This window comes from Malurus melanocephalus, unplaced genomic scaffold, assembly GCF_030028575.1.
Source record: "Malurus melanocephalus ecotype Western Australia unplaced genomic scaffold, MMel_1.1 scaffold_8, whole genome shotgun sequence".
Classification (NCBI taxonomy): domain Eukaryota; kingdom Metazoa; phylum Chordata; class Aves; order Passeriformes; family Maluridae; genus Malurus; species Malurus melanocephalus.
In genome coordinates, this window is record NW_026623240.1 from 293,533 (window position 1) to 316,474 (window position 22,942).

The 22,942-nt window shown below is 39.3% G+C and overlaps 1 protein-coding gene and 1 long non-coding RNA gene across 4 annotated transcripts in view; one reads left to right on the top strand and one right to left on the bottom strand.

Annotated features, from left to right (window-relative positions):
• Positions 1-7,967, bottom strand: part of SNX7 (sorting nexin 7) — a 28,474-nt gene extending 20,507 nt beyond the window's left edge. For 2 of the 3 annotated variants that reach the window (XM_057373354.1, XM_057373345.1), the window contains exons 1-3: positions 7,588-7,967; positions 2,208-2,390; positions 271-381 (exon numbers count right to left, since the gene is read on the bottom strand). In XM_057373354.1, coding sequence (XP_057229337.1) covers positions 271-381; positions 2,208-2,390; positions 7,588-7,761 — 468 coding nt within the window. In that variant the 5' untranslated portion in view covers positions 7,762-7,967. The remainder of the gene's footprint in view (positions 1-270; positions 382-2,207; positions 2,391-7,587) is intronic. The other variant, XM_057373336.1, reaches the window with a different exon arrangement.
• Positions 7,968-8,025: 58 nt separating this feature from the next.
• The window catches only part of LOC130577773 (uncharacterized), a 34,395-nt gene continuing 19,478 nt past the window's right edge, over positions 8,026-22,942 (top strand). The window contains exons 1-2 of the long non-coding RNA XR_008965806.1: positions 8,026-9,288; positions 17,562-17,659. This is a non-coding gene — a long non-coding RNA (uncharacterized LOC130577773). The remainder of the gene's footprint in view (positions 9,289-17,561; positions 17,660-22,942) is intronic.

Consider the following 22,942-nt stretch of genomic DNA (forward strand, 5'->3'; position numbering starts at 1 on the left):
TATTCCATGGCTCTTGTAATACAAAGTACATTACAACATGAGTACAACTAAGAAAGGACGTAAATTACTCCAAATACTGCAAATGCCACAATTAGAAGCTTAAGAAWTACTTTTACGTGATTTTTGGCACATACATACAAAGCTAAGGAAAATAGATTGGCTTAATGTTTGTGAAACTTCAGAAGCTGAAGAAAGACCTCAAAGATCTCTGTATAAAACTGGAGCCATCTTATAAACAAATAGAAATAACTTAAGTTTTAGCAAACAAACAGGAATAATCAGTGTTGGATGTGCTTCTTCAAGTTTGCTCTTCAGCCAAAGGAAATCCTGATATCGTCTTCGAACTTCATATTCACTGGAGTCAAATTCACCACGGGATGTCTGAAAACCAAAAGCAGAAAAAATAGGCTTAGGTTAGAACACCAGAAAAAAATAGTTTTAGATTTTAGAGAAAACTGAATACTTGAAGGGAATGCACATCCTATTTTGTCCCTGTTGTTGGTTTGCTGTTATTTTAAAGAACAACGAACAACTCCTTGAAGAGATAACACATCCTATTTTAGCAAGAAATCAAAGTTCTATTGGTGGGGAAAAAAAAAGTACGCACTAAGTGCACTTTGTGCAGTGATTCATAATGATTATCCTACCACAATATTTCCAAATTATTTCAATAATTACTTTGGTGTGGCATTTTCCTTTCAGCAATCACAGTTATGTTCATTACTYTTAGGACACTTTTAAAGTGATTAGTAATCTATAAGTGAGGAAAGTCCATTTATTAGCACTATGTACAAAGCCCAGAGAGTTGACATATGTCCTTGGGACTGGTGACCTTACTCAACAATCCCCACATTTAAAACATGAAAACTTCAGCACAGCACAGCAATAACACTCCCTGCACTGCTTTATGGATTCTGCCTCCCATCATTGATTCCAGTTTTGCATCCTCCTGTTAGAACTTGCCAACAAACCTTTAATATCTACAGAAAAAAAGCTTATTACAGATTACAGAATTGTCAGATCATGAGATTTATTTTACCACTGCTCTGTCTTCTGGAGGCAAGCCACAAAGAGCCCATGTTTTCATTAACGTGTGCTATTTAGCATTCATTGTTGCAGAGATTTATAATGCGATGCAAGTAAATTCTAAAAACCTCAAAACACACTTTTGTAATCTAAACATTTTTGAGAGTTGAATAAAAATTTTTCAAGGTATGAAAAAATACTTTATCATCAACAACCAGCACTCCAAATTAAATATGATAAGAAAGGATAGGAGAGATRAAAAAAAGCAAAAGCAATCCCCCTTACAGCCCTTTCACACTTGCCTGAAGGAAAACTGTTCTCTCGTCTACAGAAACAGGCATAAAGTAAAAATTATTGCTAGCAACCTAACAAAGATCGCTCTCTTCCTACTTGTTAAATATTTTACGAGGAATTGATATCTCCTCTTATTTAAAGATGAATAATTCCCATTTGAAAATATGCTATTAAAAGAATCTTTTAAAAAGAACTCAAAGTARAATAAATTAACAGTGCAATTCTCAAAATGCAGCCTCCAGAATATTTGCTGGTGATCTCAGAAGACGTAGCCGGTCTCATAAGGCTGACTTTCTTCCTTATTTCCTGTAAATAACTTGCATTCAGGACAATTAAAAATACATTTAGTTGTTTCCTAATATTACTTTTTCATTAGAGAATTGTGGYAGTTTCCCCAGAAATCACATGCARTTGTAAGTGGGAAGCAAACATCCATGTGTTAATGGATGCTGCAATTAGAAAAGAATGGAATTGRAAGACTGTAGTAGGTAACATTTATGCAAGTCGTAAAACTGGTAGCCTGCAAGTGATCCAAAAATCATCAGTACTTGTGCTAATTCAATGTCTTCAAATGGAATCAGTCCTTTGGYGTTTCCTGATCCTGTGAAGATCACAACAGAAAGTATTATACTCTCCTAGCACTCATTCTGCCATTGAAGAATGAACTCTTTTCTCAACATACAGAGCCTAAGAATGTGTGTATGCACATTCACACTGATTTTTTTTCCTTTATCTACCACAGTTTCATGCAGTTTTAGTTGCCTATAACTCATGGCGAATTAGAGTACAGTTTAGATTTAGTAATGTCCCAGAGAATGGTGTGCAAGAAGAATAAAAATACCAATTGTTATCAAAGTGAGCCATTAAAGCCATAAATAGATACTTACCTTTGTCACTACTCTGTATGTAATAAATGTTTCAATGGCTGTAAYATGGCTTTCAGGATCATCAACTGTAATGAAGAGATCTCTTAATTCTGGTCCATCTTCAAACTTATACTCATTTATCATTGATGAGGGGGATATTGGCACTGAAGGACTGAATGCATTTACCTCAACCAGAGACTTATCCTACAGGTAAGACATGAGAACATCCATATCAATACATCTTTGTATACAAACACATCTCAGATGCTAAAATGGCAAGCTTTTAAATAATCTGATTGAAGAGATAAAACTTGGAGAAGATGAAAGAATTATATTGTGCATAGTAAATGGATTATCCTTTTCAGTGTTTGCTTTGGTGAGGATATAAGAAATGACATGTATTTAAAACTGATGAAAGAACAAAATACTACTATTAGAGAAGGATGTTATGTGTAGCTAGAACTTGCTGATGAATGGTAACAGAACCAAGCACCGGTTAATTGTCTAGGAGACTTACCGGTTTGATTAAAATTGTTAGAAACTAGTTACTGAGGACTTATGAAGTTTGAATTACCACTAATTATCTGAAGAGGATGGATGAAAAGCCGCTGTTCTGCTTAAGTGGAAAACCACTTTTTGATACCACTGRCCACTTTCACACAACTCTCTAAGAATATGTCCCCATAACAGCTGCTTCTGCTAGTACACTCAATGGTGCTCACTCAAGTGCCGAGAAACAGGGTGGAAATTGGAAACAGGCAAAAAAATCTCATTTTCTTCCTTAAGTGCAAGTCTGGGTTAGATCTACTAATCTAAAATCTTGAAGGATATTTACACTAACTGCAGTCACGGCATCACCCCAAAGCTGACCTCACCAGAGTGAAGAGCACCCCACTGTAGTGCTGAGAGTCGCACTGAAGAGCACCCCACTGAGCTGGGTGAGAGTCGCTTTTTACCTTTGAATTCAACTGGATCAAAACCTTCTCAGGAATGCCTTACCTTGTTAGTTTTCTGCCTTGAGCCTCATTGCCTACAGCCAGCCCTTTCCTTAGGATTTATCAAAGYTCTCCCACAAATATCAGAGACACTATGCCAGGAATTTCGCCCAGAAAGCGCTTATGAACCAGTTTTCCTCCCATCACCTACATGCAGTTCTTCGAGCAGGGAGACAAAAGCAACATGGAAGACTAAAGACAACACTTTAAATATTGAGTAGTGGATACCTTGTGCACCTGTCAGTCATTTGACTGACTTTTTAGTGTATAAACCTTATAAGTGTGTGCTTCTACACAATTTCTATACAGCCAACAGTATCCTGAGTCATGCAGGATAAATAGAACTGTTTTCAGAGCTGACTAGCACTGGCTGGCCATGGTCTAGATGAAGAATGAGGACTGCTAGTTCAGAGCAGCCCATGCAATTCAAAGTGCTGAGACAATGGGAAATTTCCAGGGAAAGAAAAATGCATGTGAGCGTATAAGGAACTTGAATGGCCATATAATTTGAGGAGTAATGACTCTGCAATACCTAAATTGGATCAAGGTAAATGTGTTTCATATTTTCTCATTTTCCATGGGGCATTAATGTCKTAATGTTTCATTCCCTCTTCTATGTTGCTACTAAAAATTGCTCTATTCACATACRTTTCTGAAAGTATATTTTTATGTGGAAGGGCTTATTAATATGCGCTTTGAGAAACAAAATATGGGCCATAAAAATCCACAGAATAAGCAAGTCTTTGGTTTTGTTTAATACAGCTCTTGTATTCATGTGCACATAAATGAAAGTATGTGAGTTTTAAACAAGCATCTGTGTCTTTATCCTCATGATACTTCAGGTTGACTTTCWGTAATTCTTGAAGTTCTTGAAGTGACCTAAGTCTGATGTCATCACAGAAACACAGTAAAAAAAAGATGATAGYTTTCTGTACAGCTGTAATTTTGTGGTCAGAACTATGTTTTTGTGTGTGCTTACAGATGAGGGCAAGACTTTTGTAGCACAGGAAAAAAAGACAATTCTTCTAGCTCTTGGGTTGTGTAAGCTTCTTCCTCTTCATCCACACAAAGAGCATCAAGGCCTTGTCCCAGAAAGTGATGTCCTTTCCCACAGCTCCCCCAAACCCACCTACTTGCGGGACCCYTTCACTCCTGACAGAGCAGTTGGCAGAACCAGTCCACAAACTGGTTCATGATTTTTGATTTACTGGCCGGKAGACCAAACAGATAGAAAATCAATGAGCTCCTGGTAGTATGATGGCTTTTTCTGGGTCTCCTTTCTCTAATATTTGCATTTACCCTCTGTCTCACATTTTCCATCCATATATAAGGGATGGAAAACACTCACACCGCAGGATAAGTCTCAAAACGGGCTACACAAACAGGTTAGACTGCAGCTCTTTGGAGAAACACTAAACCTGGGGGTTTGTCTAAACAATGCTTTCTCCCACAGCATAGGTCCTTGACCTAAGGTTCCATCCATCCATCCATCCATCCATCCATCCATCCATCCATCCATCCATCCATCCAAGTAAGGATCCAGAGGGCGCAATAATCTGAAGCCAGAATCCAAAACCAGGTCTTGAGATAAAGGACATGGTGGCTGAATTTGTCATATAAGTGAATAGGTTGGTTGTTGGAGCATTCTTCCAAGAAGCAAAGATATYCCGGAAGACTGATTTATAAGTGAATTTTCTGGCCAAGGAACTATTCTGTCTGAAATCCTTGATGAACTCAAAGAAAAATCTTGAAGAAAAATTAGTTTCTATGCAATTCTGAAGTGGCATATACATATTTTTTCAGAAATAACAKTAAGTTTTCTGTAATTATGAAATGCAGACAAACACTGTGAAACAGAGTTTGAAAGCAGAGGTGCTAAAGATTTTAAGTATAAACTGAACTGCTGACAGCTTTGTGAATGCAACATGTCAGTTATCAAGGAATGCAAAGGATAACTGAATGGGTATTTGTGATACAGGCAGTACTCTATACTTTGAAGCTAAGGGAAGAAAGCAGGTTGAAAACATTGCATTTGTGTGACTCATAACTCCCAGRATTTGCCTCTGTTGAAAAGAATTCAGAACTTTTTCACTGGTAGTAGAAAGTAGGATAAAGTGAAATGCACATCACATCATRAAATGCTTTATCAGAGCTGCTGAAGATGCTGGTCTGTAATATTTGAGATATGTCAGAGGATACCAGGTCAATGGTTTATAACACTATSAGGTTAAACGTCTATAGATTTTCATAAAATAAAAGCCCAGTGTTTATATTCTGAGTAATAACTTACAGCATTGAAGTTGACAATTTTTAAGAATCTCATTTTTCACCATTTTGGTAGCTGGCACATTCCACTGACTAGACTGAGAAAAATGAAGTTGATGAGAGTGACAGGCACCGAGCTCTGCATGGCTGCTGCTGTCTCGCTTGGCYTGCAAAGGCTACACCCCTGCCTGACAGACGCTGCCATGAGGAACCCCATTAAGATACAATTTAAAACAAGGTRGTCCTGGAAGTATCTCATCGAAACAAAACTTGGTTGGAAGCTACATTTAGCCCGTCAGATTCCTTTGAATATATGGAACATGAATAAAGAGGGTGTAAAGCCCAAACAACAGATTTTCATCAGTTCAAATGATCAGATCTCAAACTGCACTTGAAAGCAAAATGAATTTCTGGTTGATATGTATAACCACTACATACAGGTGTCCAAGCTTTGGAAAGAAAGCTGTATTTTCACATAATATGAAAACTTTTCTTATTAGCAGGAATAACCTATCAGGTAGCATGCATTAACAGTAGTTAAGATTTCACATATATAAAAATATTTGGCATGAATCCAGGTAGAAATTTAAAGATCTCAATATCTGCCATAAAGGAGAAGTAGCTTGTATCAACTCCACTTGTTTTTACATTTTATTCCTAAGGAGAATTGGTCTTGACAAGCAAGCAGCATAACCATCAATACACTGTGTTGATAAGCAGATACCTTCATGCACAACTGCCTGAACTTYGCTCACAAAAGCAAAAGGATGCAAAGTGAGCATGAACAACTAAAATGATATTTTAGCAATGCTTTTGCATGTAAGTTCAGTGAATCATTCATCTTTTTATGTCAAATCAAGATTGGTGCTTTCCAAGAAAATGTAATTCAGCTCGCCCCTAGTTAAGYTTCAGAAAAACACAGATAACTTAGTGAAATTTAGCCTGATCTCTTGCATGTTACAGACTATTCAATCACCTAAAAGTCCCTTCTGGCCTTTAAGGCCAAGAATTTCAAGAATTCTATTATAATCAGAGTTTAAATACATARCTCCTAAGGAAGTCCTTATTCCAATAGTTGTAGTCATGCATAGCACAACTGCGTATCTCACCTACAGAAATATAAAAAACACCCATTTACTCCATATGACAGTCTGTCCTACTGAATATAAATATGTTGTCGCTTTTKCAAATTGGAAATGTATCTGCTATTTCTCTTGCATGGCACACATCATGTCACAGCAGTTTACACATTTACAAGTCTCAGATGGTGAACAACACCTTAGCCCCATATATATTTTTTCCACCCCAGCTCTCTGTATGTCCTTATGTTATATTTTAGATGCTGCCTTGATAAGGCAAATATAGRTCCATGACATGCTTTCTTCTTTAACTGCTGAGAAGGCAAGAGGTAAGTCTTTTCTTTACCAGTACTAAAACAGCATTAAATGAGAAATACATGAGGAAGCCTCTTTCTTTGACTGAATTAAAACCAGCACTATCAGCCAGACTGATACATGGCACCCATGTACCTGGCTAATTGTATTCTCTCTGACATGGACTCTGATATATTGTCAGTTATGTCCACTTTATTCCCTTCATCAAAATTCAGACGGTATCTTCTCAAATCTCCTATGTGAAGGTGTGAAACTTAGTTTAAAAGAAACTCAAGCTGAAACTTGGAAACATTTACTTACATTCAAACACAACTGTAATTACTAAACGCGACTATTTATTTAATTTACAGATACATAGATGATACCTGACGAACATAAGTGATAAGGTTACAGCGACTCCAGATTAGATGGCACATTACAGGTAAGCGCAGCCATGACCTGCACTAATCTGAAGCAGGAACCCCGCGTTTCGTGGCCCAGAAGTCACCCCGTGGCAGCCCCGCGCCCTCGGGCAGCCCGGCCCGTCACGGAGCCGCGGTGGGCGGCCGGAGCAGCCGTGCCCGGGGAGCACGGTCCGTGCGAGGCTGCGATCGCCGCCCGGGGCGGAGCCGCCCCGTCCCGTCCCGTCCCGTCCCGTCCGGTCCCGTCGCGCCACCCCGGCTCGCCCGATGCCCGCCGGGGCAAAGTACCGGCAAGCCCGCCCCGCCGTCCCCGGCACGGCCGGACCCGCGGAGGGCGCTGCCGTACCTTGCTGAACACCTCCAGGTCGTCCTCCTCATCGTCCAGCGCCAGCACCTCGGCGGCGGCGAGCAGCGGCCCCCGGGCTGTGCAGAGGGCACCCGCGGCGAGGTGCGGGTCGGCGTCGGGCCCTTCCCCGCCGGCGGGGAGCGGCGGCCCCGGTGCCCGGCCCKCCGCCTCCATCCTGCCCAGAGAGCGCGGGCGGCGGCCCCGCCAGAGCCGCTCCCCGCGGGACCGCAATTGGCCGCTCCCCCGCCCGCCCCTGGCCGCGGCCGGGCCGGGGGCAGCGCCCAGAGCACAGGAGTGGAAGCGGCGGCGGCGGCAGGGCCACGCTGCCGGGTCGGGCCGGGAGGGAGCGGGGCCGGGAGGTGCCGAGCCTGCCGGCAGGCCCGGGCGGCGAGCGGGGGGACTGCGGCTGCGGCCTCTGCGGAGGCGGGACGGGGCGGCTCAGCGCCCACAGGCGTGTTCGTGCCGGCGCGGGGGACCCCGCCCGGGCCGCCCCCGGGGCCGCTGCTGGCCGGAGCCGCTGGAAAACGTGTGTGGAGTGCCCCGGTGCGGAGCGCCCCGTGCGGCCCCGGGCAGCCCCCGGGCCCGGCAGGGACGTACCCAGGCTTTCTTTCCTGCGTTCTCCCGGTTGGTCTCTTCCGTCCTGGTAGGAGCCCAAGTCCCGCCACCGGGGCAGCAGCCAAAACCCACGCGTGGCTGCTTTGTCTCTCGCCTCTCGTACGCCTTGGGCAGCCACTCGTAGCTGGACCCCTTCGCCGTGGGGTCAGGTGTGTCCTGATGCTGATGCCAGGGGCTACTTTGGCGTCAGAAATGTGCTTATGAGAACAAACACCAGAACATTACATCCGAAGAACAGCGGGGAGAGAGACACCAAACATTTAAAACTAGCAGAGCTGTCCTTTGTTTTTTTAAGTAAAAACATCGGAATCGGGGGATTTCGAAGTTGCCATTATTAAACTGGAAGYAATGGCCGGCGCTGTTGGTTGCAGGAGCCAGGGCCGAGCAGGGAAGTGGCGGGAGGGGAAGGCAGCCCTGACCTGTCGTGGGCTCCAGCACTTCCCGGGGATCRCCGGTTCTGTGCCGGACAGCAGCGCTCCGCTGCCGGGTCGGGCACTCACCGAGTCCCACGTTTGCTCACTGTGGAACAGGACATGTCTTTCCAGGCGCCGCCTAAAACAGCTGAAGTCAATTTTGTTGTWAATGTAAATTTCAGGAGTCCTGGGCGGGTTCTTAAAAAGGCAGATACAACACCGGCTTTGTGTATCTTGGTTCCCTTGCTGTCAAATTAGAAAAGGCAAACCCTGTAATCAAACAAGAGTGTTTTGAAAAGTATTCCTTCGTGAAACAGTGCTGGCACTTGATGAGGAAGTTCATTTGATTTTCATGCTTTTCAGCRAAGTCTTGAGCCACAACTTGAAATAAAGGGATAAAAATAAACACTAAATGTTCACTGAACGATGCAAAGAGACAAAGACTATGCCTGCCTAACTAGAGAATGTTTCATTCTAAGACATTTTAATTCTTATTTAAAAAGTACTGTAAAATTCAGAAGGAGCTGGGGGCAGTGGCCCGCTGCACGCCTCGGGTGCCAGAAGCGTTTGCTGCAGGAGATCGCTGTCGCGGGGAGCAGCCGGCAGAGGGAGATGGGATGGGATGCGCCTGTGCTGCAGCCTCGGACGCTCGCTTTTGGCTGAGGACGTTTCAGTAAGTTCAAATGAACAATTTTTTTGTAGTATTGAAATAACAACTGACCCTGGTACGAGATCTCCAGGTTTCTTTTCTTTCCTACCCTGTTAGACTGTCCCTGCCCCGCCGCTCTTTGCTGTGTATCAGTTCYGTGCTTGAGGAGCACGGGTTTCTCTGGTGTGCTGTGTCTCTCACAGACTGTGGGGCTCTCGGCTGAGTGCAGTTCGCCTCCAGGTGCTGCAAGGGGCGTGCTGGGGCTCCTTGTGCTGCAGGTGCTGCTTAGCTGGCGTCAAATCTACAGCTCTTCCCACCTCTTGTCTTTTACTGTTCYTTTCCAGTGTCCTCGCTGCTCCTGTATCTTCTAATCGTCTTCAGGTACCAAATAGTGATGAAAAGCGACTGTCACAATGTAAATTTTCTACTCTGTTTTTTGTACATCAGTGAGAAGTGTAGCTTCTGTCTTTGTATATAGCTGATAGTATATAGTTTCCACTGGCTTTGCCCTTATTTCTTAGTACCACGTGTTGTGCTGGAGGCCTGCASGTTTTTTGGATAGAATAAGTACCTACAACCCCTATAATGCCTGCGTTTTTTATTTGACTGTATTTAAATTCAGATTATGTACTTGAGAGGCAATAACAAAATAAAACTCATCAAGGATCACAATTTAAGATCACAGTACACATCAGAGCCAGTCAAAGAAAGTATAAAATTGATGTACTGTGGGCTTGAATGCTAAGACTGTTGTCTGAATCCTACTATTTTTTCAAAGTTTTACCATTCTCTTGGATTCTTTATTTCTGTTTSAGAGAAATAACATAAGATGCTTTGATTTGATTTCTTCTTATAGCTATTTATTAACTCCTTGATCAAGCTTAAGAAAACGTATTTTTATATTCCTTGCTGGCAGTGCTTATCTTTCTGTGCTTTACATTTGAAGTATCAATCTGTAAGGAAAAAGTATTCATTGTCCTTCACTCTAGAAAAATATACATTGCATTTAACGGTTATTTGGAAGTTTAATTATCAAAAGGACCCCTGCTAAAACAAATAGGAGACTGTTCTGTGATCACTTTCAGCTGCCCTCCCCACCCTCTACCCCAGATGTCCCTAATTTCTGTTGAAAGGGCCCAGTAAGCAAATACATCTTCAGGGCACCTTCCCACCCATGCTGAGTCCCAGGGGCAGCTGCCAGCATCTCTCCCCTGCAATATATAGCAAAAAGAGCATTTTACAGACTCAGGAATTTCTTCCTCATTTTCTGCTGTAGGACTGGAGATGACCTAAAAGAGTTGGATAGTTGTTCTATTCAAAGATACTGTGGATAGTGTATATACACAGCTACACTTAGCAAAGTGGATTCACAGGTTTCTCTTGTACTTTCATTTCACAAGTGTGTTGCTATAAATCTTGGTTTTTCTTCATTTTCATGTGTGTATATTCACAGGCTCCAGGTTTCCTGGGCACCAGGGWTTTACACATTTTATTGCACGTATCGTTCCCTGAACCCATGGAATGAGATCTTTGCARTAATTAAGAGTCAATATATTAGATGTTGTTATGCCGTGAATATTATCACCCCACTTATTTAAAGAAATAAATATTGTGCTGAAACAACACTTGACAATATTTTGCTAAATAAATTTTAACATTTTGTAAAATACAGTGTTTTCTAAATATCTATGCAGTTTTCATTAAAGTTCTCAGGCTTTCCAGGCCCTCCTACTCAGGATCACTGAGTGAAATATTCTTATATGCCAGTGTTGAGCTGCAACTGCCTCCAAATTTTATTTATTCACTTAAGCCCAAAAAGCTATTTTGTATTACAAAAATGTCAATATTATTCCTACTTGCATTTTCTCTTTTTCTTTGGTARGAGTGTTGATCCTCGCTAGTAATCCCTTCCAGAGTTGCTTTTCCTTGAACAAATTAAATTTACAAACACCGAAGCAGAACCAAGCTATTCCTTTGCTCTTATGTGCAGGCTGCATGTGATCCCTTTAGGCCACAATACCACTTTGAATACTTAATGTTGACTTGTCAAGTTTCACCAACTGCACAGTGATATGGACAGGATTAAATCTTGTTTTATTTTACCATCTCCCTAGCCAGGCAGCAGCAGGCTATAGAGGGCTCATAGTGTTTTACTCTGTTCCACCACTGCAGTGCAAATAAGCGTATTAGTGAATCTGCTGACATTCAGCACCTTGACGCAAATGAGAACGTTTTTCTAGGTCTGAAATGGATTGTCAAGTAGCATTCTTGTCAGGGTTGTGTAGTGCATAAGCAGAAGTCATTATGTTTACACCCAGAAGATATTTTGATGGTGAATTAAGGGCTGACCTTCATATGATACCATTTATTAGAGCAAGCTTTTTAGTAAGCTCCATTTAATGGCTCAAAATGGGGTTAACTATTCATGTTCCATGTCTGAACTCACAAGGAAGTTGGAACATTAAAACTCTCTGCATTGGGAGCTGCTTAGCTTTTCAGCTGCCTCTGTTTTGTGGTTGAAAGGTAATTGTTGAATTCTTGTGTTGTTTTTGTTGTTGTTGTTAATTTAAGTTTGGAAGATTCTTTAATTGGAATATTGTAAAATGATTTATCTGTCAGACTGTGGATATCCTGCAAGCTTATTTTTCTCAGAGACTATCAGACTGCTTTTCCTTTCTGACTGCCCAAAGGAAATTACAATGTAGTGTACTCATAATCATGTTATCTCTTTTATAGCTGCAGATCATTTTTATGGCRTTGCAGCTGTACAAAGCCCTGATCGATATCTGGAGATGTGCTATCCTTTTAAGTTATGTGACTGCCAAATTTTAGACATGAAAATATTCCAGGTGAAGCACTCTTGGGTTTCATATATTTTACAAYGTCTAAAAACAGTTCCTAAGCTCCATTTGATATGAAAGCATTGTTTTAGGTTTTTTTTKGGGGGGGAGGTGGGTTATACTTTGCACTGTTGCCAAGTAGAGTCTATCTGTTCTAATATAGCATTGTCTTTCTGCTGAAGAAATGCTTTCATGTTTTCAAATAAATGCTCCTGTTCTTGGTTTTTTATGAACTGTATATTTAGAAATCTGTACTGTATGGCATGAAATATTAGAATATCTCCTAGTCTAAAAGTATGCAAAAATAGAAATTTATAACACATCTATAAAGGCTTATTGAATTAAACTGATACATTAATCAGAGTTCTCTCTATTTTTAATTTTTATGATACCAAGTTTGGAACTCTAGGTAAAGAGAAATGATACAGATTAATACTAGACCTCAGTTATCCTGTTTATCAATGACCAGTTGTGGCCCTATTTGTTAAATAAATGAAAAAAATTACAGTGGTTGATATGAATGCTATATCCTTACAGTTGTCTGTTTATCATCCATTTAAATTGAAGCATTCTGTATTTCAGCTGGTACAATGTAATGTCTTTGAAAACACTGAGCAAACTCGTGATCATTATTTGACCTTCTAGGCACTGGTTTGCCATTATTTCAAGGTTAATTAACCTTTACAGAATTGCTTTAAAAGGATTTAACAGTCTTTAATGTTCACACATGCTTTTAGTGACCCTAAAAACTTTTTGGTAGGTAGGTAGGTTTGTAGTAAGTGAGCCTTCTTAAACCAAGACAGAAGTTACATCATGGATGAATTAACACTCCATATTCATGATGTGTTAATAGACTTATTTTTTTAGATAGCAAATTTATGGGTCTTTTCCCTTAGTTTAYTCCTACCAGGATGACTATTAAGTAAGTTTTATATAAGAGATTGTTTTACTCCTCAAATTCACATCTGAACTATTGACATAAAATTTGGATCTACATGCAACCTAATTAACATTCCAATACTAACTGATAGAAAGCGACATGTATATAAGTATTCATAAAACATGTAGAAAATTAATACTACAGCTACATTACTACAGTATCTCTCACTTTTATCTGAGCACTTCCACAAAACTCTGCATAATACTAATTGTAAAGGACAGTGATTCAAGGTCATTCTTGCTAAAAGCTTCCATTTTTTGTTCTACAGAGATCAGAAAWTTTTTTTAAAAGCCCGATCACCATAATGCAGAAATAAAAGTATGGTCATACTTAGTGGATTATGACCCAGAGGAAAGAATGGGAACAGCATGGCAGCAGAGGGGAATTTTAAGTGATGTATGTGAAACTGCCAAAATGAGAATTGCAGCTGAAGGAACTGAGCCAGGAGTCTAACTACAATCAATATTGAGGTTAAGTAAACAATTACAGTCTGCCAGAGTTGGAAGAAAATCCACACAGCCTGACAGGGTACCTGAAGTGTCTTCAGGTATAAATTCTGAATTTAGTTCATGGATTGCCTTTTTTGTCACTTGTACAGACTGTAACTGATTTTTTTTTAATTTTTTTTTTGCAGTCTATGAGGCAAAAACTGTTCTCAGTGTGTGAAGAGCTGTTGTTAAGCCCTTGCAAACAAATGATGCATTTCAATTAATTGTGGAGATAGTTTTAAAAATCTGGAAACTGGTGAGACTCAGAAGTGACCAAAGAACCGTGTATGTTAACAAATAAYCTGAATGGTCAGGGAAGCAGACTTATGAATAATTTAAAAACACAAGAGTAATTTTGGGTCCCTTTGTGAACACTGAGCTTGCCCGACATAGACGACRTCAAGCCAAAAATGGAAATAGCTGTGTTTACAATATTTTAAGATAGTTTTCTTATCAAAGGTTAATATGTGGAAATGCCCTTGTTTGAAAACTTGGCAGTTGGTCTAACAGAAGATTATTCCTCTCCTTTACGTTCCCWTCCTCTCCTAAATTTATTTGTTATAAAGTTGCTAAATAGCTCAAAATAGTCTCAACACCGTTAAAAGAGATGCCTAAATCTCWAAAAGAGCTGAGATAGATTTATAGAAGTACTTGTCTCCAAATACTGAGAAGAACTATTGCCAAATTCTAGAAAAGAATAGCAGGGGAAACAATTTAAATTTCAAGACTTTCATGCCATGATGTAATCCAAGAACAGAGTGACTTTGGATGGTATGGCCGGGCTGCAGCTGCAAGAGCTCTAGATCAGATGGGAAGGAAGTTTTCCAGCAGATGTGATTTACAGTAGCAACACAAGCAGTCATTTGCTTCCTGCAGTTTTCTCTTTTGTGAGAAAATGAAAAAGACCAGATTCGTCTGTGTCTTRGAGGGGAAACAGTGGGATTAATTAGGTCATTATTATATTCAACTGATTTTTCACTGAGGGATGATGTGATAGCAATGCACTGATGATGTTGACCCTATGGATTTGCAAGAGAMCTTCTGTTTAAAATGAGGTTTGTGGATAGACTGAGGCATTGAAATACTGTGTTCTGGTGAGCTGCAGTGAGCTCTGTAGTTAGACAGCATTGGTACTTGTTTACCACTGAGAGAAACAGAAAAGCTGTTAGGCAAGATGAAACTGCAGGGGAGAGTAGGTGTACCTCCCCAGCTGCTAGGAATTAAATCCCTGTCATATTAGATGAAAGCTTAAATACATTAAATTTCTCTTCTTTATTCATCTTTCTGATAAGCAACTGCTAAAAGGTTGCTGTAGACTTTAAAAAGGAGGAATATAGGAAGGAATGGAGGAGAATTTAGGGCATGTAGTACAATATTTATACTTCACCTATTCCATGCTCTGAAAATGTTTAGAAATCAGAGAGGTCAGTTCCTCCTACCTTAARTATATAACTGTGCTTTTCTTATCTGTGAAGCAAAATTGCATTCTATTTTTGGCTTTAATGAACTTCTGAAGCATTAATAGATTTTTTAATATATATATATATCCCATATCACTTAAGACAGCGAATGAGTAGACTGCATTTCTCAGCCTATGGCCACATATACTGTAATAGTTGATTCGGTGTTCTGTAAAAAATTCTCTTTAAACTGACTTAAGGAAAGGAAGTGAAGGAATCAAACCAAACAGAGTAGTCATGAACTTAAACCCAGATGAAAAAAGATTTCAATAATCTTCTGTTTATGCAGTGTATTTAAAAGTRTGATCTAGTTAATAAAGCATTTTTTTCTCATTATTTTTATAGTAAACCCCCCCAAATAATGTAGTAACATGCAGGTTAACCCACAAGCAGGAGGAATGAGTATCCAGTAAAAGTATGGCCTAAAATGCAAATGATTTTAACACGAAATTATGTCTTGTAAAAAAATGAATCAGTCATTTTTTAGGTAACCACAATGCAGAGTGGAATGGATACAAGTTATTTCGTAGTTGATCATAAGGTAACTAATGGTACACACTGCTGAAGRAGCTGAAAATAGGAAATAGCTTGGATAATCTGCCTCTGGGGACTGACATTTCCATGGTGGGCAAAGTGAGTCTGAAGCCAAGGAGTGGGATAAGACAGATTTTTGGACTGCCMAGCCTGTCTCCTGTTAACAGAAAGAGCAAGTTCAAGTGTTTTCTGGTGATGGTGCAGGTAACAGTGGGCAGAAACACGGTTCAAAAAGTGAGGRGATGTGACACTGAGAGATGCTTTAGTGGGCATGGTGCATTGGGTCAGCAGTTGGATTGGTGATCTTGGAGGTTTTTTCCAACCTTAGTTATTCTGCATTAGACATAGTACAAGAATGTAGTAGGAAAAAAGGTGAGAAATCTTATGAGGTAATCACAAAAGATAGAATTGCATATTAATTTATGAGGCAGAAATTAATAGATTTAGTGTAGATTCTTTGTGGTTTGAATCAAAATCACTTCAAAATCAGAATGATAGAAAAATTCTATTAGTTTTGTGAGTCTGTAGGATRTTGTAGGGTTGAATTTGCTTACTAAAAGGAATCTTTTAAAAGCATTTTGTGTTTTAACATTCTGTRTGTGGTTAAAGCTTTTAAGTAGTAGCAGGCGTTGTGACCATATGGGTGGGCAGCCCTGCATATGGAAGTTTTTTCTTCTTCAGAATAGCTTGGAGAACAAATGCTGATAGTATTGGTTATTTCTGCTGGTAATAGCTGACAGTTTTTTCACTTCATCAATAGGTTTCATTTAAATAATGAAGATATTCTAGATGAGCTGATTGAAGAATGTATGATGTGTGATTCAGATARAATTAAATGACAGGAGTAAAAGAAATCTGTATGTAACTGAGCATTTCAAAGTTCAATTCTCTTACAGATGTGTATGATTAAATCAATCTACCAAAGAAGCCCAGAAATGTGGAGAAGGTCTGGAACTTCCTTATTCAAACATTTTAACACTCTCTGCCATTAATATCAGAACAAAGGAAAAAAGCATTGTAGAAATAACAAAACTGGATGAATAGCCACATTATTAAAAGTAAATTAGCAGAATGTAAAAAGATTGCAGAAAGGACTYACAGGCATAGAAATGTATGCAAAAGAGTTAAAAAAAGATAGGAGTAAGGTGAATTAAAGTCAAGCAGAGCTAGACTCTTGCACTGGATATTAAACATGATAAAATTACTCAGCCTTATGCAAGGATTTCAGAAACAAACCACTAAGAAAAACATGTGATCTCTGTTCAGAGATTAATTGTATGAACCTAAAAATAATGAAATGTATTATTCTATCTTCATTAGAGACACTGCTGCTGATTGTAATGAGAAATGGTGGTCGCTTAGTAGGAATAAGTCCACAAGCTTTATAAAAATCATTGCAGCTGTGATACAAGCAGTTTGAYGTAGCCAAGGATGGTGATCAGCAGTTCCTTGGCCAGAAGGATATTGGCTTCTGAAATCTCATATCTGACCATATGACAGCAAATACACAGTGATGGGGGAGAAGGAAAAATGATCCAAGCGGTTATAGGTGATTAATCCTACCTTGAGACTTGAGAACAACTTCTGAAGAAAGTCCTTCCTGTACCTGCAAATAAATGCTTGACTGATTCCAGCTTTGGTTACAAGTGTTGGCTGTCACGGGACTGCCACTGTTGGCAGTGCACACACACCCTCTCAGAGACCGCGTGTTCTTAGGAGCCAGTTTACCCCACCCTTGGGCTGAAAGGCTTCTGTACAATTTGTATCTTCAGGTAGTATTAGACATTTTTTTTAAGTGTCTGAGCATGGCTCAGTCTAGAAATTCTTAATTTCTTGCCTGTAACTTAATTTTCATACATACCAGGCAGATCAAGATTTCCACAAGCATGTATTTCTGTACGAGAAAGTTTTCGTCTACAATTATGTACCAAAAGTTAATATGGATGCAGAACGCATACTATGGAGTTTCTGTGAGATTCCCCTCCCACTGACTTATGAATGCAGCTAACTCTGTGATCTTGACTTTCTTTTTGAGGATGAGAAAGAGAGATTGTGAAGAACACACTTGAGTCAACAAAGATTTTCCCGTAAGAATCAAGTCCCCTGGATGATTTTCAAATTTTGTCCTGGAAGGTAAGTGCTTTAGATAATTTACTAGCACTAGGCATAAATTAAGTTGTGATTTGCAATCTGTTAGAAAAATTAAATTTATTTCTAAAATGTGTCTAAATGGTTATATTGTGAATGAGGTGAAAAAACCCACAACAGATCTTTCCCAGTGGGTTTCCTGACAAGGGAATTTTCTTCTTGACCATCAGAACAAACAGCTAGACAAAAAGCATCCCAAATACCACATTTTCTCTACTGTATCTACAGGGACTGTAAGAAAAATAGGCTTAGCCCAAATATCAGAGAGCAATTTGGTCATTTGGGGACCTGTGGTCTTTCTCACAGTTTAGGACTGTCTGTTGAACTGAGGTTTTAGAAGTTCTCAGAACTGAGATGAGGTGGTGGTGGACATTTTTACAACATAAGTCATTTTASTATTAAAATAACTGCTTAGAGTGCTTATAGTCTATAAAGAGTGCTGGAAGAGGACTGTGTGATGAATAATAATCTTGGGCAATGCTGATAAATTAAAAATAAAACCTGGCTTWAGAATTTCCTCAGAGGAGCTTGTGAATCTTTACGTTTTCCCCAAATTAAATATCAAATTATTGGTAATGCCTGGCATCCTTTGTAGGAATGTAATTCAGATACACTCATCAAAAGAGCTCATATCATTAGTGGGGTGATTGTGTCATCTTCCATGGAAATATTCCACACCATTGGTGTTTCTTGGCAGACTGACATGTTTTCACTYGACATTGCTGCAATCTCTGGGAAAGCAAGCCCTACCTTTCTGTGAATAATTCATTAGTGAGCCATCACACTGAAGCATTCCCTTCTTCTGAGGGAAGAGGGAAGGGATTGCAAAACTCCTTACATTTTACTTTTTTTTAATGCTACCTTGCAGTCTTAACACWTCTTAAGTGTTTGTCCATAGGAATCTTCTATCACAAAACAAACTCTCAGTTCTTATCCTTTGGTTTGTAAATTAATCCACATAATTTTTCTGAAGGGTTCTGGATCAGAGCAGCGGAMAGCTGCTGATGCAATGTAACCTTTCTGAGAGTGTGGGTTGTCTGGAACTGGACAAAAATGCCAGTAAATCAAACTTTCAGAAATCCAGCTAAGAAACATAGCTGACTATTGAGTAAAATATGCTAAAATATGTTTTATAATGACTATGTAGAGTTCCATTACGAGCAGCGAGCATGCAGGATATGTGGTACACTCCTGGCAGAACCAGGGAAAGGTGGCCTTTCATACTTGACCAGACAATGGAGGGCTCAGTGAAAACATTTACATGGAGTTTGTTGTCTTTTGAAGAGTAAAAAGCCTGTATCTTCACTTCACCTTGATAAATGTTCCTATTTCTAGTAAAGATTTTAAAAAAGAACTTGAAGCAGAAGAGTCAGTATGGTTTTTAAAAAAAAATATTTTGGGTATGCCTTTTTTAGGTATCCTGCTTGAAAATTCTACCAATGACTTTTTTCCCTAAAATTGTATCAATATCAGGTGTTCACTTTGTTCTTTACTTTTTCATTTCTARTATGTATTTTTTCATGTCTGCTAGAAAAGCTTGACTCTCAGTTTAAAGCATGTTTTTGGTAGCAGGCAGGCAAGGGCTGGATGAGCCGTTCTTCTCTTCTTATGTGCAATATCTTGGGTATTTGAAGGGCTCTTTAGTGATCCCTTCCTCTAAGAAGCTCAAATAATTCCTGGTCTTTTATTAATCTGTCAGAGCAGGGGTTGCTTCTGAATTTATCTTAGTATTTCTGTCTGAAACAGCTGTGCAGCCTATGCTTCAAATTGCCAGCATTAAATCAACATARTTTTCCTCCTCATTCTTCATCAATTTGTCATATAGATAAGCCCACTACCTGCACTTGCAATCTTCCATTATCCACTGTTCTTGCTGGTTTCTTCCATATACTCCCATCAACACCCACAAAGGCTTTTTACCCTCAGATATATTCTGTCTTTCTCTCTTTAGGTTTTTTAACTCCACTGCATAAGAGGATGTCTGCAGATAGCTAATGATTCTAAAAATTGAGCATGACATATGACTTATTTTGCCAGTGATGTAGCTAGGTGATTTGGACTTTAATATCTTGAGATCACATAAAGGAAATTAAAAAATTATAAAGCAGATAAAAAGGAAAAAAAATCACAAGAATAATGCATCTTGATGGTTTTTGTTATTTATATAAACTCTAACATCCAAATTTCTTTTCTAATTACTGAAACTGTACACACTTAAAATGTACACATTGAGGAATATAAATGAATGCACTGTACCTTTCATTATGCACTGTGCAGAAAGTGTCCTTCATGATCAGAATTTTACCCCATGAAATTTAATCCTCATTCAGACTCTTCAGGGGTTATTTCATATATTTGCCTGTCTTTAAATATGCTTTTGTGACATCTGTATRTGTAACCTCCGTAACTAAGATGTGCTTATTTGCATTGTAAAMGAGTAGAGCGTTTCCAGTGCCAGTGCTATAATGAATACTGCATTTGAAAGATCATGCCTCATTTTTCCATGTGCTGTGTCGGCAGCAGTCTTGTAGTCTGTCCTGATATTTCACTGTATAAATTAGACAGCTGAGGAAGGGAGAAGGAGAACAGCAGATATAGATTAAGTGACCTGTTCCATATCGCAGCACAACTTCGACAGCATTAGAACTAGATTSCTAGCCCAACCTACTAAATAAGAGTCATCAGAAGTGTAGTCCTGATTTTTAGGAAGAGGTGACAAGTTTGGAATTGTCTTGARTTTTATTTTTATCCTTTTTATGTCTCTGCAGAAATAATTGTAACTATATACAGTGGCTGTTGTAAACCTCTTTGAAATGGTTTCAGAAATTACTGAGTCTAATTGTCATTTCAGTATGTTTTTCTAAAATGGAAAAAAAATGAAAACTAATTTTTTTACATAGGAAGAAAGATATTTCAAGGGGTTGCTGGTTTTCCTCCATTAGAGCTCAAGAACAATTTGAAAAGGGGCATATATTTTTTTCACATGTGATTTCCATGTATGCACTTACTGGATGCTAAGAAAACAACTGATAGATTTTTTTAAAAGGAAAATATGTATTTGCATGGRAAAAGATGAGCAAACTAATCAAAACACCTGAAAAAAAAATTAAGACGAGGAGAAATGGAGACGCCTTTAAAAATACTGTTCAAGGTGTTTGCAAATAAATACTTTAAAGGAGTTGAATCCTATATCAAATCAGACCAAAGCTGCTGGTTCCCTTTGCTTCCCTATGGCTGCTGCAGGTGCCCCAGGCTTTCTCCTCCAGTGCAGCTGTGCTCCCCTGAAACAAATGGCATTTCCTGGGGACTGTGGCTTTTGTTACTGGTACAGGAGTCATCGTCATGTGCAATGGGWTATCTCAGTAGTTCTTTCAAATGGCTGTTAAAACAGTGCATGATAAAATCACAACTGCATGCTTGCAGGTAGAGCTACCAGTGGTACAGCTAMCTATATTTTGCTACCCTCAAAGAGGAGCTACTAGAAAAATTGTAGGGCAGCAGGGAAAGGTGTGAAAAGAACAGATGCTCAGTGATTAGTCCTACTGCTGTCTRTCTTCCAACTCCCTCCCAATCTTCTGTTTCAGCTTATGATCTCCAAAATACTGAGKTTTCATAGCTCAACTAATTTCTTTGCCTTACATCACCAGGAATACCTAAMAATGTGAAATATGGAAAAGTTGAGYCARAGTATGCCTATGTCTTCAAAAAGATCTTGGTTTTTACCTGTATAAACGAAACATTTTGCTTGGGAGAATGTAAAATGATGTGCATTAAGAGAATGCTTTGCCTTTTTGATTACAAAGATCTCTTAATTTAGAATTGGCACATTAAAGCAGGGGTAAACCCAGATKGTGATTGCTGCATTGTAAAGCTCACAGACTGTTCTGTAGGATAGAAATTAATGGGATAAAGAAAAAAGTTAAGCAAGGTTGAAGGATGTAGCATAATATTTCTTTCCTAGTATGCCACAGTAAATATTAAAAAGAAATCACATTTAAGGTGACTCTGGTGCAGCACAGCACATATTCCTGGCTTCTCAGGATCTCATGCGGGACTTGAGGAATTTATCCGCCAAGGACTCTGCAACTATGGAGGCTGTTACCAAAAGTGGCAAAGGAGTCTTCTAAGGATTTGTGTGTCAGGGTAGGATGCTGTTGTGTGAACATGTTGAGATACTCGATAAAGAGTAGTGTACATCGCTTGGGGCAGGTAAACAGAGGCTTAAAAGTTCTTCTGGATGGCTAGAAACTGAGCCCCAGAACAGCCAACAGTATCTGGTCCTAGGCTTCTTTATTTTCATAGCTTTGTGCTGTTGGTCATTAGCCCTTAAATACACTTTGCTGCTTGTCACATTTTTAATTTGTGGAATTAAGCTTGTCATCCTTGATCCATATGGTATCTGTAATGTGAACAGGAGAACAGTAGCACTTCAAACACCAGCATATATTTCAAGCAGACCCTGTATACTCGTAAAATGTTGGAGTTTAGGATCTTTCCAATGACATCCATGACTGCTTTGTTTAATGTCAGGCTTCTGAAAGATCCTTTCCTGGCCAATATTGTTTACCTAGCTGTCCCTTAAAGAGAAAGGAGACACAGATCTTGCATTTGAGTTACTCCCTCTCCAGCTGAAAAAACTGTGTAGTGTATTCTTTGTTGTATTTGTTACAGAGTACATGGTTCCTGCCTGAGTATGCCAAGACTACATACTTGTATTGCTTCGCTTTTTACGGTTCATTACATTTGCCCAATGACGTACGCAAAAATCTTATTTTTGCAACAGAATTTCAGTCTCATCTTGCCTTCTCTACTATTTATTTTGTCATCAGAACTGTTGAAATTCATACTATGAGATTTGGCACTCTGTATTTGTTAGTCAGTTTGTTTGGGAACAATTGTGGTTATCTTCTAGATACTTCCATCATGTTTTTTTTGGAACACAGCATTTGTATACAGTATTTGAAAAAATCAGTGATTGAAATCTGAACTGTATGCTGTGCTGATAGAAAGTCTGTCCTGGTTTTGCTTGGRGAGGAATCAGGTTTCAGCGCAAATGGTCATGGTTGTCCCTCTGTATTTTGTTTCTRGTAGGTTGTTCTACAAGCCTGCAGAGTAATGTTACAGAATAAAAGCCTCCTGAATACATTCTAAGTGTTTTGACTTTTATATGTTTTATAGATATGTAGATTTGCTAGAATAGAATATTTGCAATTTCAAGGTTTTTTATTTCCTTATAGCTTGGATAGGATTTTTGTGTGTCAGAAAAGA